The 15408-nt window shown below is 36.9% G+C and overlaps 1 protein-coding gene across 2 annotated transcripts; it reads right to left on the reverse strand.

Moving 5' to 3' along the window:
- Positions 1-587: 587 nt before the first annotated feature.
- Positions 588-6166, reverse strand: LOC145037105 (putative inactive ATP-dependent zinc metalloprotease FTSHI 3, chloroplastic). 2 transcript variants are annotated; one of them, XM_078985677.1, is made up of 5 exons: positions 5992-6166; positions 4894-5894; positions 3620-3943; positions 2129-2429; positions 588-957 (listed from the first exon to the last, which is right to left on the reverse strand). In XM_078985677.1, the coding sequence occupies exons 1-5, from the start codon at positions 5999-6001 to the stop codon at positions 770-772; spliced, it is 1824 nt and encodes a 607-aa protein (XP_078841803.1). In that variant the 5' UTR covers positions 6002-6166; the 3' UTR covers positions 588-769. The 2 variants fall into 2 exon arrangements, with proteins under 2 accessions (XP_078841803.1, XP_078841802.1); XM_078985676.1 differs by having other exon boundaries at positions 4894-6166.
- Between the last annotated feature and the right edge of the window lie 9242 nt (positions 6167-15408).

Here is a 15408-nt window from a genome sequence, read left to right on the forward strand (position 1 = left end):
TATATTTATTTAACTTTATATTAACTTGTATTCTTCTATGTAACGGTCGAATGTAAATATTTCAATCTAAAGGTCATCTAAGATTATGAGTGTGTGTGCTTTACGAATTTAAAGCTATTATTTAAAATCATGATTTTGCCTTTTAATAGAAAAATCGAATCCAAAAAAATAATTGTTTTGTATACGAATTTAAATTTCGTTTTGAAATGTTTCAGTAGAAAAAATCGAATTCAAAAAAATAATCGTTTTGTATACGGATTTAAAGTTCGTTTTGAAATGTTTCAGCTTTCTACTTTTGTCAAATATTTTTGTTACCAAATAATACCCAATATTATTTAAAATCATGATTTTGTCTTTTAATATATTTTTAATTTTTTTTATACCAAGATTAATTTAGTGAGTATATAGTGTATATACACTTGCATTGTTTGGAACTAGTCTTTTTCGAACGACAAAAAACTCACTTTCAATAGTGTGAGAATAGCTGTGAAGCACTCTAACAATTATTATTTTTTTCAATCCAAATTATGTTTATATGATTTTATCTAAATATATTATTATTCAAATTACTAAAATTAAAATAATAATTTCAAAAACAAATACCCACATCCACATATCGTCTTAAATCACAAATGTTTAACATATCACATGTAACTTGATATCCCCAAAAAGACAAGATGCTTTTCTATGTTGATAAAAAAAACAAAAGTGTGACCATGAAAGTCAATATGAAACCTACTTCTTTGTGAAATGACAAGAATACCCTCAATCAGCTTAGTGTTTGGTAACCACCAAGAGAAGGAGACCCATCGGTCCTCGACTTAAATGTGGGCATCCATGGAAAAATCTTTCCGATTTCTTTGGTTATATTAGAAGGGCTTATTTGTCTTTCATTTATTCCAAACTTTGCCCTTTCTATAGCTTCCATTATATCTTCCCTTGCCACACATTCCCCACCTAGTAAACCACAAAAAAGGGCAAAATAGTCATATTAGTTATTACAATCACATTTCATAAAATAGCAACAGTTCATATTAGTGAAAATATACTACAAAGAAATATACTATTTTTAACTATTTGTTTTTATAGATAAAAGTTAAAAGAATAACATATAAGGGTATAATCATCATTTTTATATTGATTAGGAATAATTTCTACAACAAAACTAAATCACACGGACGAAAAAGGTAAAAAATTCTCACAAGGGACCGAATCCGTAAGTTTAGTCAAACAACAAGGATAATTTCTGTAATTTACCCAAGATTTTAAATAACACAAGACAAACTTTTAATACATTAAATTTCAGCTCCATAACAAAATATATTATACATAATAATTAGACCTACAAACAAGTCGCATGCAGTTGACAACAAGTCATTCAATGTGTAACGCAAGACAGAAATTTTACCTATTTGCCCTTGATTTGTATTGTTAAATTGGATTTTTAAGTATGTAAAGAGGTAAAATGGTCATTTAGGTTAGCTGATAAAGCTAACTTATTTTTCGAGTTTTTTTAACTTCCCATGTTTGGCAAGCCAAAAGTAGCATATAAGTTAGCTTTATAAAAAGCTACTTAGACTAGCTTTTCAGAAACTTTTTTTTAATTTTCCAAATATACCCTTAATTCATTATAAAAACTCATTATCCTAATTGTCTTTTTATATCACTTTATATATTTCAGTTAGTTTTTACCAAACACTAGTTTTTATCAAATATCAACTAGCATTGTTTAATAAGCAAACTGATAAAAAATAACGTTTGATAAAAACCAGCTGATAAGCTTAACTGAAAGATATAAAATGACATAAAAGGACATTTAGGATAATAAGTTTTTATAATTAATTAAAGGTATATTTAGAAAACTTTAAAAAAGCTCCTGAAAAGCTAGTCCAAGTAGCATTTAAAAAAGCTAACTTATAAGCTACTTTTTAGCTTGTTAAACATAACAACTAAAAAAAAACTCGAACAATCAACTAGCTATGGCATGCCAAACATAGTCGTATTCTCGTTCATAAACAGACCTTATGTATATAACACTTTATGCAGACAGACAGACATAATGACTCATTCAGGACTATTTTTAATTAAAAAAAAATGAAAAAAGATTTGGATTTGGAAAAAAGAAAACCTCGTCGAGCAGCGAGTAACGCGGCTTCATTGACGATATTTGCGAGGTCGGCGCCAACAAAGCCTTGAGTGAGAGAAGCAACAAGGTTGCATATAATGGTGGAATCTTCTTCAAGAGGGATTCCTCTTAAATGAACAGATAAGATTTTTCTTCTTCCAATTTCATCTGGCTCTCCAACAAACACTTTTCTTGAAAATCTTCCGGGCCTACAAAGGGCCGGGTCCAATGCTTCGGGCCTATTTGTTGCCGCTATCACAATCACATTCACATCCGACTCAAATCCATCCATTTCTGTCAATAGCTAAAGACACAACAAAACAAAATTCTAAAGTCAACAAAGAATTATCAACATATATCTGTTTGGTTGGATGGAATGGAATGGAATAACCAAAAGGAGTGGAATGGAATGAGTTATTATGTAGGTTGGTTTGTAGGAATGAAATATCAAATATGTAATTTTAACTCTATGATATACATTAGTTTGATTGTAGTCATTATTAGTTAATGAATTTTTATTAACGAAAGTAAAAAAAAAAAAAAAAAAAAAAAAGGGAAAAAAGGACTCGTTGATAGGCTTCATGTTTGGGGTGACATGACAACAATGTAAAAAAAAATGTGATAAAGACTCGTTGAATGTTAAATAAATTATATAAAAGATTTTGTGTCATAAAAAATTACATAAATAAAAGGGTAAGTTCCAAAAAAAGGATTACATTTTTGGTAGGTTTTGAGGTTTTTAATGATTCGTACTTTATTTTTTCCAATTAAAGCATAAAAGTTTTTGGTAATTTTGACATGTTATATTTTATATGTTATATCAGGTTTCACCACTAAATTTGTTATAAACCTGTAATTTTCCAAATTAACAATTTTGACCTATTGTTTAATCAGGGCAAAAGGTTAATTTGGAAAAAAATTCTTGAAACTTTTATGGTTTGTTTAAAATGAAGGGTTAATCTCATAAAAAAAAACCTTATAGTTTGTGTTTTTTCGGGATTAAACCTCGACTTTATTTTTTTCATGAAAAAAAAAAACCTTGCATTTTTTCATTTTTTTTTTCCGATCTGGGCATTTCAGTCATTTTTCTAAATAAAAAGTTATAAAATGTGAAGGTTTTGTCAGGAAAAACTAAACAAGTTGTGGATTTATTTGGCAATATTTAGAAGGTTTAGGGGTTTTTTCGGAAAAAACGGACAAAGTTGAGGGTTTTTTCGGAAAAAATGAAAAAATATAAGGTCTTTTCATGAAAAAAAATAAAGATGGGGTTTAATCCGGAAAAAACACAAAAAATACAAGGTATTTTATAAGATTAACCCTAAAATGAATAAAAGCATAAGTGGTGAAACAACAAAAATTGCCCAAAATATAATTTTTTTTGTAACTTACCCCAAGTGAAAATGGGTCATATTGCAATTTCATGATAAAAAAAAAAAAGAAAACTTTTACTCACAAGAAACGCATAAAAAATGTTACAAAAGATGGAATTTTTACTTGATTTAGGGTTTGATCTCTTTCATCATTAAAGCTTCTACCACGTTTTCCCCCAACAGCATCAAGTTCATCAATGAAGATAATGGACGGTGAATTCTTTCTTGCAACATTAAAAAGGTCTCTAATTCGCGCTGCACCTCTTCCAACAAACATCTCCACAAATTCACTCGCGGACACCGTGAAAAATGGCACCCCGGCTTCTCCCGCCACTGCACGCGCTAATAGTGTTTTCCCCGTCCCCGGGGGGCCCACTAGCAGGACTCCTCTAGGTAACTTTGCCCCGAGTTTGTTGTAATTGATTGAACCTTGAAGACATAACACAATCTATAACAAGAAATAATAAGAATCCATTCTTAGTTGAAATGCTGGTTGGTTGGTAGCTGATAGCTGAAAAACTAGTTGTCTGTTGAAAATGTAGCTGCTAGCTTACGAAAAATCAAGTTTGGTAAAAACTATATAACAAGAAACATAAGCATACGCTTAGTAAGCTTCCTTAATTTTGAAGAAAAAAAAAAGTAGTTACAAGTAATAAAGATGTGTGTAAAGTGGTAAACTGTGGGCCAGCTAAAGGGTTGTTGGAAGAATAACCTTTTTTTGCTAAAATTAATGATTGCAACATAGGTTATGTTTTGTAGACTAGCTAAAAAGGTAGCTATTAGCTGAAAAGCTAGCAGCTAGATTATAAGCTAGGTTACAAAAAATGATGTTTGGTAAAAACTAATTGATAAGCTGCTGGCTCGAAGATATAAAATGACATAAAAGAACATTTAAAAGGATATGTTTTCTATAATTAATTAAGGGTATATTCAGAAGATTTCAAAAAACTCCTGAAAAGCTAGCCTAAGGTTGTGTCTTGTGCGCCACAACTAGCTTTAATTTTTGAGGTTTTTTAAGTTGTCATGTTTGATAAGTCCAAAAAGTAGCTTATAAGCTAGCTTTTTAAAAAGCTACTTAGACTAGCTTTTCAGGAGCTTTTTTAATATTTTTCAAATATACCCTAATTAATTATAAAATTAACATTTTTCTAAATGTTCTTTTATGTCATTTTCAACTAGTTTTTACCAAGCGTTATTTTTTTCAGCTAACAGCTAACTAGCTTTTCAGCTATTTTTTGGCTTGCCAAACATGTCAATTAAAAAAAAACACAAAAAATAAGTTAGTTTTATCAGCTAGTTTACACAGCCTTAGAATAAAGTATAGTTCAATTTGCTGTACTTCCACATAAAGAAAGTTAAAAAAAACATTATAACATTAAAGAAAAAAAAGAGAGTTACCTCCATAAGCTCTACTTTTGCAGTATCAACACCTTCAACATCTTCAAAGTTAACAACTTGATTGCTAGGCCTTCGTTTTTTTGCAGGGCTATTAGCAGCAGATAGTTGGCGATAAAGAAGCCACATCAATGGAGTTAAGGGAATCCATAGGGATATAATCGTAATTAAGATACTTCTCATTGACATTAACATTGATTGTGGAGATGAACTATATGTAATCCCTTTCTCTCTCATCAATCCAAGAAGATAACTCTCATCATGGTCGATCTTTCTCGTTGAGTATTGCCACTCGGGTAATGACGATTTTGTCCTTGTCAGTTTTCTTAACACATTTGAACTTGTAATTTCATCTTTCTTTACAGAATTTTCGTCATCATCGTTTACTCCAGTGTTCTTATTTTCTGAATTCTCTGAATTTTGAGGGGTTTCTACTCCAATTGAGCCAGTATTGTAGTATATTTTTCGTGATCCTTCCTCAAATAGAACTTTTATAACATATCCACTTTGAATATTTGTAATTAAGTCTGAATATGGGACGATTTTAGGAGTTGGCATTGATGTTAACTTCAAGAACAAATAACACAACCCTAATACAACAGAAATCGAAGTGGATAGAGTTACTTTTTTCATGTTTTTGCGAAGGTAAGTTCCAAGGTCGTTTAACATAGAACGAATTGATACCCTTTTCAATCTTGAAGAGAGTAATCGCAACCTTGGTTGTAGTCTAAGCTTAAATCCCTTTCGCAAGAAACTGGGCTCCCTGTTCCTCGAATGGTTTTCTTTGTTTCCGTTTTCGTTAATCAGGGACCTAATACTTGACAACCTCTTTTGCGATTTAAAATTTACTGAAGGAAATGAATGTGAACTGTGGCATGAATTGGACACTGAATAAGACGGGATTTTGCATTTCATCGAACACCTGGTGTGCATAACACGAAGCCTTGACATTTCGGAACTACTCAAGGATCCACTGTTCAGTAGAACAGGAAAGGCTGCCATTTCTACAGACATCGCATTCAAATTTCCCATGAAATTTCAAAGATTAACATAGACCCGGACAGAATTTCAACCCAAATTAGACTTCTGCAAACGACTTACCTTGTCCCATAAGCTTGGAAACTGAACAGAAGCATCTAGTTGTTCTTGATGATACGGAATCCGTTTCCAAGTCCTTCGTTTTTGTAGTTTCACAGTATCTTTCAGATGATGAGAAATCGTTTCTGATGTTCAAGAAGCTTATCCAGCAGTTTTCAAGGAAATATCATCAATAATATCCGAGGGGCTTTAATTATTTAGAGAAATGGCAGAATACCATGTCAAAATGTCAAATTTTCACTTTAGTCCCTATAATATCCATATGTGATATCTAGACCCCTTCTAAATCCTCTTTGTCACTACAAATATACAAATTGTCATATCCATTTAATTATTTAGAGAAATGAATATTCTACATGTAAAATGAATACGGAAATTGACTTGTTAGGGTAATGAACTTATTGAAAGTGTTCACATTTGGATAACTTTTTTTTACATATGTAGGCAACGGACTTACTATAAATGTTCACATATGATAATTTGATCGACTATAGCAAGTTATAGCTTATGTGGCGTATATGTGGCAGAGATAGTTACCCAGGAGGATAATGAACCATATGTTTTGTTCACATTTAGACAATTTTCTTTTTTGTTCACATTCGACCATCTAACTAGTTAAAGTTGTTCACGTAATACGATTGTTTCATAGATGTAAATTGGTAGGTGAAGTCGGGAATATTCGCTTCGCTCGTGTTACCTCAAACCACTTATGACCTTCTTTGGTAATCTGTCACCAATTAGTACCCCTGATATACTAATACAATACAAAAACTCTTAATATATAATAACATCCCGATGATGAGGTATTTTGAATTTTAACCATAAGTATGAAAGAATATTGCATTTTGACCATTTGGGCTTGAAAATGATTGCAAGAATGACCCATAGTGGAATTTTGGTGATTTGGGACAAATAGGTAGTACGATGGGCGTATGTGTGTGCATTGAGTGTTTTGGGGGGCAAACCCTAGTACGCAGGGTGTACATAAGAAAACTTCAAACCCTATTTTAGGGTTTGGTCCATATATAAGCATCATTAAATCTTCATTCTTCATTCCCTTTCCAACCTCCAACCTTCATTTCATCCTTAGCAACCTTAATTCTTTGTGTGTGATCATTTGAGCTCAAATGTGTGTGTTTTTGGTGCTTTTGAAGCAAGGTGAAGAACCCATGTGGTAACCACAACCTGTATCAAGAACCCATGAAGTAGCAAATGATGAGTTATTAGATTTAATAGAATACATACCTGCGAAGGTGGGCTTTATCTTCCCATCCTTTATGTCTTGCAGATATTGAGGGCAGCTTCGTTTCAAGTGGCCCTTCTTGTGGCAGTAATAGCACTCTGCTTCTTTGGGGTCGGAAGAGGGTTTGACCGAACCAACTTTGGTTCCACTAGAAGAGGAACCATCTTAGGTCTTACCCTTATGGTGGCCCTTACAGGGAGCCTTTCTCTTTTTACCCTTTCTTTGGCCAATTACCAACACGGGAGCAGCCACAGCAGGGGATGGTCCAATGGATTTGTCTTTGAGGTTGCTCTCAATAGTCCTCAACAGTCCTTCGAGCTTGCTCAAGGAGACCACCTCCTTGTTCATGTGGTAGGTCATTCTGAACTGGTTGTAATAGGAGGGTAAAGAGTGGAGGATTATGTCGATAGCCAAATCCTCATCAAACTTAACATTAAGTTTGAGAAGACGATCAACATACCTCTGCATTTTCTACAAATGAGAGGTTAGGGATTCTCCACGCCCCATCTTAGCGATGATCATGTTAGTAATGATCTCATAGTGCTCTTGCCTCGCGCTTTGGTGGTACCGGTCTAGCAAATCCTGATGCATTTCATATGGATACATGTCCTCATAGGACTTTTGGAGTTCGAGGTTCATGGTGGCCAGCATGATGCAATGAACTTTTGTAGCATCACGCTCGTGGGCCTCAAAGGCGGCCAACTCTTCAGGAGTAGCAACATCTGGGATGATCTTCTCAAGCTTTTCATCGAGGACATATTCTTTGTCCTTGTAGTGAGCGATCATGCGAATATACCTCATCCACTCGTTGAAGTTTGAGCCATCAAATGTCACCTTTTGACATAGGTTCATCAACGAGAATGACCCAGAAGCGTTGTTGTTGTTGTTGTTGTTTGCAGGCATCTGAAAAAGAAAAGGAACAAAGTTTGATTAGAAATGAGTCCCTAATTAAACACCCAAATGAGAAATTAGGGCTAGGACCCAACAGCATTATTTACAACTTAGAAAGGGATGTCGTACTCTAAAATTAAATAATTTGAAGGTAAGTGAATGACGATTCACTAGTTCTCTCCATGAAAAATGAAAAAGAAGATTTAAGTTTTAAAATGTATGAAAACTCCTAGATAACTTTTCAATGGCATGTTTAAATCTCGATATGCACTTCAAATTTGTGACTGGGATGCCGAGGATCGCAAACAATTTGTGAATAACCATGCGAATATACATGGTGCCCTTAATGTCTCTATCACCTAATCAATGTGTCGGTAAACCACACACGCTCCATTGATCTATGACAAACATCGATTCACCCTTCGCCACCAATGTCAATCCCAAATTAGTGTGCCGGTTAACCACGCACGCTCTACTAACGTTTGACAAGGGTACAAAGTGTAATTCCATGGAATAACATCATTTTCACATTTTACCCTAAAGTAACTAAGTTTGGGAATTTTTGAAAAACATGTAGTTACTTTGTATCTTACATTATACTTTTAATGAGGAGAGGATTGCCCTATCCTACCCGTTCGGCTAACGACCCTCCACCAATCAAGCAAGCGGTGGGTGTAAGTGAACACCCATTAAGTGCCATTTTATAGGCAGCAACCTTATACTCACCTTATAGACCGGCTTCGTGAATGAGGCCTACTAACGGTAAGACTAGCATTTTAATTATACATACATACATACATACATACATACATATATATATATACATATATATATATATATATATATATATATATATATATATTCATTAAGCTTGTAATAATATAATCGTATAGGGTTGAATTTTAAACTTGTAAAACTCTAAGGGTTTGAAATTTAAGTTCTTCAAAATTAAACTTTTAATCATAAAATTCGAATTTCAAAACTTGAGGACAAGTTTTTAACTTTTCAAAACTAAAGGGATCAAATAACAAATAATTTAAATTAAACAATTAATTTCATAATTATCTATATTTGACCTAATCCAATTTTAGTCATAAGATAATTACCAAATAATTTTAAATAATCCATATTTATCATATAAACAACCAATATTCAAAAGATTTGAAATTATCTATTGTTTTGGCAAGGATAATCATTTAATTAAGATAAAATTCAGATTTTAACTTCAAAAAGCGATTTAGGCATCAAATCCAAGTCAAAACAACAACTAAATCCTGAAATATCCTCTGTCTGACGCACAAACTCGCCGAGTAGGGCTCTGGACTCGTCGAGTAGGGGCCAACTCGCCGAGTCTAGATACTGACTCACCGAGTTGAGTCGGGCAGAGGCAAAAAACTCGATTTTCAGCAAGCAAAATAGTTAAGCATCACATACAATTGAAACCAATCAAGGCTCTGATACCACTCATAGGTTTTATGCATAAGAAACAATCCTATGTGCTCATAAAAACCCTAATGCTTGGATCTAGGTTTCTCTATTGTACATGCTTTGAATCCAAGACTTACAAACCTAGATCTATCATATATAATTCGAAATTATCATAAACAAAACAGATCCAAGTGTTTTACCTCTTTCAAGTAGCTTGAAATCCTTGTAATCTTCCTTATCTTGAGCTTAGAGTCACAATTGTAACTCCTCTAATGGTTCACAAACCCCACAAGCAAGAATGCAATATGAGAGAGGGTGAGAGATGCTAGAAATCGGCCCTAGGGTTCTCTTGGGATGAAGTGTAGCCGATTTCCATAGCCTAAGGGTCTTATTTATACTTATAGTCTACTAGGGTTTCAGTCTAAACCCTAGTGGACAACTTAACCACTAAGCAGCCCAAGGAACCTTCTGGAATAAGGCCTTGGACGAAAATATGATGGATCCCCATACATTTGACAGTTTATACCCCTTTATTTAATTAATCTCTTTTAGTCACTAAATTAATTCCTAATTAATTTATGACCAATACTAATTAAATAATTATGATTTCTCCTTTAATATATTATTCTTATAATATATTAATAAACCATAATATTCTCTCTTTCTTCTTAAATTACCTTGTCAAGTTGCTTTGGTGAAGGCAACCCAAAAGAACCATGCATAACTGGGTCAAGTACATACCAAATATAGTTACGGGCTTAGATACTATTCCAACAGAGGAGTGATATTCGGCAGTTTGTTAGCCGATCCAGTTGCAAGATGCTGGAAGACATGATAGTGAGGGCTAGAGCGAGGGATATTGATCTAGAGATGGAGAAGAAGAGGAAGCCAGATTCTATGTCTAGTGTTGAGGGTTCAGGAAAGAGGCCCAAGGTGGTGGATTCGAGAGGGAAGGGCCAGTAGGGATGAGGCCACTACAGCAAGTGCGACAGGTCGCACGAGGGGATGTGCAAGGTGGATGGTTCTGGCTGCTTCAAGTGTGGTCGGACTGGTCATGTTAGTAGGGATTGTACTGCTACCACCACCATCACCCAAGTATCTGATCTGATTTGCTATCAGTGCAATAAAAGGGGGCACAATAGGGCCTACTGTTGGAGTTTGGCTGCAACAGGAGTGGTGTTAGCACCCACTCCTACGACTCTCAGGATTACTGATGGCCACCATGGATGGGCAGATGCACTTGTAGAGAAGATTAGGGCTTTCAAGCTGACGACAGATGAAGCACGTGCAGCTCCCGATGTTGTGACAGTTATGTATCTTCTCCTTATCTCTTTATTTATATTGACTTATTTGCATATGTTTATGTGTTTTATTTTAGGATTGTTCCTTGTGAACGATATCTCTACTTTGGTATTATTCTATTTGGGGGCTACCCAATTGTTTGTATCTCTTGCACGTTGCAAGAGATTTGCTGGAGCTCCGGGGGAGCTTGATTATCCTCTAGATATTGATATTACTGATGATAGGTCTATTCGGGTTAAGATGGTTCATCGAGGTTGTACTCTCCAGTTATTCGGTGAGCAGTATCTGGCTGATTTGTTTCCCATTCCTCCGTGTGGAAACAAGGTTATCATGGGCATGGATTGGTTGATCACTAATGGGACAGCGATCGACTGTGAGCAGTAGTTGGTTTGAGTTTGGACCCTAAGTGGGGGAGAGCTAGTGATTCAGGGTGAGAGACCGCACCATGGGTCGATTATATGTTTTGCAACAAGGGCCGGATGTTATCTTCATCAGGGTTGTTCAGGTTTTGTCACATATGTCATAAATACATGGGATAAGGGTAAGGCGACCATGGATGATGCGTCGATCGTTCGGGATTATCCAGATGTGTTCCCGGAGGATTTTCCATGGATACCTCTGGACAGGAAGGTAGAGTTAATGATTGATTTGGTTCCAGGTCTATCAATTGGCTCCTTCCGAGATGTAGGAGTTGCCTACATAGTTGTAGGAGCTGTTAGAAAAAGGTTTTATTAGGCCGAGCAGTTCACCTTGGGAAGCCTCGATTATGTTTGTCAAGAAGAAGGACAGGTCTCATCAGTTGTATATCGACTACCAAGAGTTGAATAAGGTAACGGTGAAGAACCGTTATCCCATCCTGAGGATTCATGATCTTTTCGACTAACTTTAGGGTGCATCTTGGTTCTCCAAGATTGATTTGTGACCAGGTTATCATCAGATGCGACCTGGGATGAGGATGTGCATAAAATGGCTTTTCGGACTCAATATGGTCCTTACGAGTTTGTAGTGATTTCTTTTGGGTTTACTAATGCTCTAGCCATGTTCATGGATCTTATGAAATGCGTGTGCAAACTGATGCTGGATCGGTCTGTGATATTACTCATTGATGATATCTTGCTTTATTCCAAGACTCAGTATCAGCATGAGGAGCACTTGAGGGAAGTGCTGGAGGCATTGAGGAAGGAGAGAAATTTTGCAAAGTTCTCTAAGTGTGAGTTTTGGTTGTGTAAGATGCAATTTATGGGGCACCTTGTCAACCAGAAGGGTATTGTGGTCGATCCGGCCAAGGTCGAGGCCATGATGCATTGGGAGGTTCCGATGTCTCCATCTGAGATTCAGAGCTTTCTTGGTTTGGCTGGTTATTATTGGAGATTTATCTAGGATTTCTCCAAGATTGCTGTTCCATTGATCAGACTGACCAAGAAGTCGGTGACATTTTGTTGGGGGCGAGAGAAGAAATCTGCTTTTGAGACTCTTCGGCAGTGGTTATGTGAGGTGTCGATTCTAATCCTGTCGAGGGGTGTTGATGAATTTGTGGTTAATTGTGATGCATCGATCATAGGTTTTGGGGCATTGTTGATGCAGTGGCATCACGTGATCGGTTACGCTTTGAGGAAACTGAAGCCTCATGAGGCGAATTATCCAACACATGATTTGGAATTGGGGGCTATGGTTTTCTCCGTCAAGATTTGGTGGCATTACCTCTATGGGGTTCGGTGTACCATCTACACATATCACAAGAGCTTGAGGTACTTGATGGATCATCCGAATCTTAATATGAGATATCATCGATGGTTGGATGTGGTGAAGGATTATGATTGTGAGATCCTCTACCACCCAAGGAAGGACAATGTGGTGGCCGATGTTCTTAGCCGTAAGGTGGTCGCGATTCCTATCAGAGAACTATGTTTGAGGTTGACCGTGATTACCCTGTTGTTGGAGCGAATTCGTGAGACACAGGCTGAGGCTATAAAGGAATAGCACCGAAAGAGCAAGTATATTGTGAGTCATGTGGTTTCCTTCGATTATGATAGTCGCGGATTGTTGACTTCGCATCAAAGAGTTTGGGTTCCGTATTGGGGTAGTGTGTGCCAAGTTCTGATGGAGGAGGCTCACAAGTCGAGAATCCCCATTCATCCCGGGATGATGAAGATGTATAGGGATCTTCATCCTGATTATTGGTGGCCCTGCATAAAGCGGGATGTAGCATGGTACATGGAGTAGTGCTTGACTTTCAGGAAAGTCAAGGTTGAGCATTAGCGACATCACGGGAAGATGCAGTCGTTGGAGATTCCCGTATACAAAATGGGAAGACATCACTATGGGTTTTATCATGAAGCTTCCTAGGTATTCGCATGGAATGGATTCTATTTGGGTCATCATGGATCGTTTGACCAAGAGAACACATTTCATTCCAATCCAGGAGAGTATTTTTGCAGAGAAGTTTGCCGAGATTTATGTCCGGGAGGTGGTGGCACGTCATGGGGTGCCAATATGAATGGTTTCAGATAGGGATGCTCGTTTCACTTCCAGATTTTGGAAGCGATTTCATGACGAGATGGGCACTCATCTCCAATTTAGTACTGTATTTCATCCGCAGACCGATGGTTAGAGTGAGCGGACTATTTAGACTCTTAAGGATATGATGCGTGCATGCGTGTTGGATTTTGGTAGGAGTTGGGATATGTATCTTGTGTTAGCGAAATTTTCGTATAACAATAGTTATTATGCTAACATTGATCGACCTCCTTTTGAGATGCTCTATGGCAGGAAATTTAGGACCCATATATGTTGGGGCTAGGTCGGTCAGCGAGTCATGGCGAGTATCGACGTGGTACTCAATACCACTAAGCTGATTCAGTGGGTTTAGAGCGGGCTTCAGACAACTCAGAGTTAGCATATGAGTTATGCTGACAGACGCCGTTCAGACTAAGAGTTCCAGGTGGGAGATATGGTTCTCCTAAAGGTTTCACCTTGAAAAGGTGTTATTCGGTTTAGTAAGTGGGGCAAGTTGGGCCCCAGGTATATTGGTCCCTACATGGTTTTGGCTCAGGTGGGTCGGGTTGAAAATCGTCTTGATCTTCCAGCTGAGCTCAGTTGTAGCACTCTAAATCAGGTACACCTTTAAAACCCTTGGAAATGAATTAATTGGTAAAAATAGTCCCTCTCGTATGTTGGGCGTACCTAAGAGTACGCTTAGCGTACTATGGTAGAAGGATCGTGAAGCAGCCTTGCGTACGCGGGCGTATGTAAGGGTACGCCGGGCATACACAACAGAGGGCCAAAACCCTGATATCTAGACTTAAGACCTATATATACATCCTTAAATCATTTGAGCCTCAACCTAAACAACCTCCTTCACCTTCAAACGTCTCTGGAAACCCTAATACCATTTGTAAGTGCATTTTGAGCTTTAAGAGTGCTTTATAGTTGACCTTGAGAAGCTTCTGGATGTATAAATTTTGGACCTTGTCATCTTATTCACTCGATTTAGCTAGGGTTTGCAATTTTTGTCCCTTTGGTTGATTTTGGACCTCATCTTGTGAGTTAAGCAACTCCAGAGGATAGAAATGATAGATCTGAGGTCCCTTGGTCTTTTGTCAACATAAAAATGGAGTCTTGGTGAATGTGTTGACCTAATGCACGGGTTGAGAACCCTAGAAAGGTCTTAATATGGGTGTTGGGAGCATATGAAGCATGCAAAGGCATAAAGTTGCAAACTTTATGCCCCATGTCGTCTAATTAAGCTTAGATCTGACGTTTGGACTTAAAAGAATCGAGTATTAATCACTTAATGGAAAACGTGCTTAATCTGTTTGTACGCAGGGGTGTAATCCATTGTATGTTGCGCGTAAGTCCCCGAATCCCAGTACGCTGCGCGTACCAAGGTGGTACGCTAAGCATACGCATCACAGATGGGCTTGGATCTGTTTTTGGCCTTTGAGTTGTTGGGCCTTATTTTTTATTGGCTTGGTTGCATTATGAGTATATTGGGCCATTTTATTTGTATTGGGATATTGGTGTTATGGTAGGGTCTTACTGGGCCATGTGACCCATTAATGATTTTGGAAATGGACTTCGGCCTTTTAACATTGAAAGGATAATTGGGTCTTTTTGGAAGGACTTGGGGTTGGGTTTCCTGTTTATTAAGTAAAGTCCTAACATTGATTAATAATATTATTCAGCTCGGAAGGTTAGGGACTGTTAGGAGAGCAGCTTTCACATTCAACAGATATAGGTAAGTCTTCTCACCATACCCATGGGTCTAAGGTACCAAGGTTGGCCCATTATGTGATTATGGTTTATGTGTTAGTCATTTTTGTGATTTGATATGCTATGTGATTGTGGGTTATTGCATGGAATACCTTGGGGTGAGCCCGTGGCATCGCTGTAAGACCATGTGGGGTAGCCCATGGCATTCCTAGGTAAAGACCATGTAGGGTAGCCCATGCCAGTAGATGTAAGACCACTTGGGGTAGCCCATGATATTCCTAGGTAAAGACCATGTGGGGTATCCCATTACATGAAGGTGAAAGACCATGTGGGGTAGCCCATGG

The sequence above is a fragment of the Lactuca saligna genome, chromosome 3, assembly GCF_052625555.1.
Source record: "Lactuca saligna cultivar CGN05327 chromosome 3, ASM5262555v1, whole genome shotgun sequence".
NCBI lineage: Eukaryota > Viridiplantae > Streptophyta > Magnoliopsida > Asterales > Asteraceae > Lactuca > Lactuca saligna.

Excerpts from the sequence above, each read along its gene's own strand:
- LOC145037105 (XM_078985676.1), bottom strand. The coding sequence starts at position 5,922 with ATGGGAAATTTGAATGCGATGTCTGTAGAAATGGCAGCCTTTCCTGTT. Across the intron at positions 3,944-4,893 it reads CAAAAGTAGAGCTTATGGAG|ATTGTGTTATGTCTTCAAGG; the intron begins GTAACTCTCTTT and ends TTCTTGTTATAG. Across the intron at positions 2,430-3,619 it reads GAGATCAAACCCTAAATCAA|CTATTGACAGAAATGGATGG; the intron begins GTAAAAATTCCA and ends TTGTGTCTTTAG.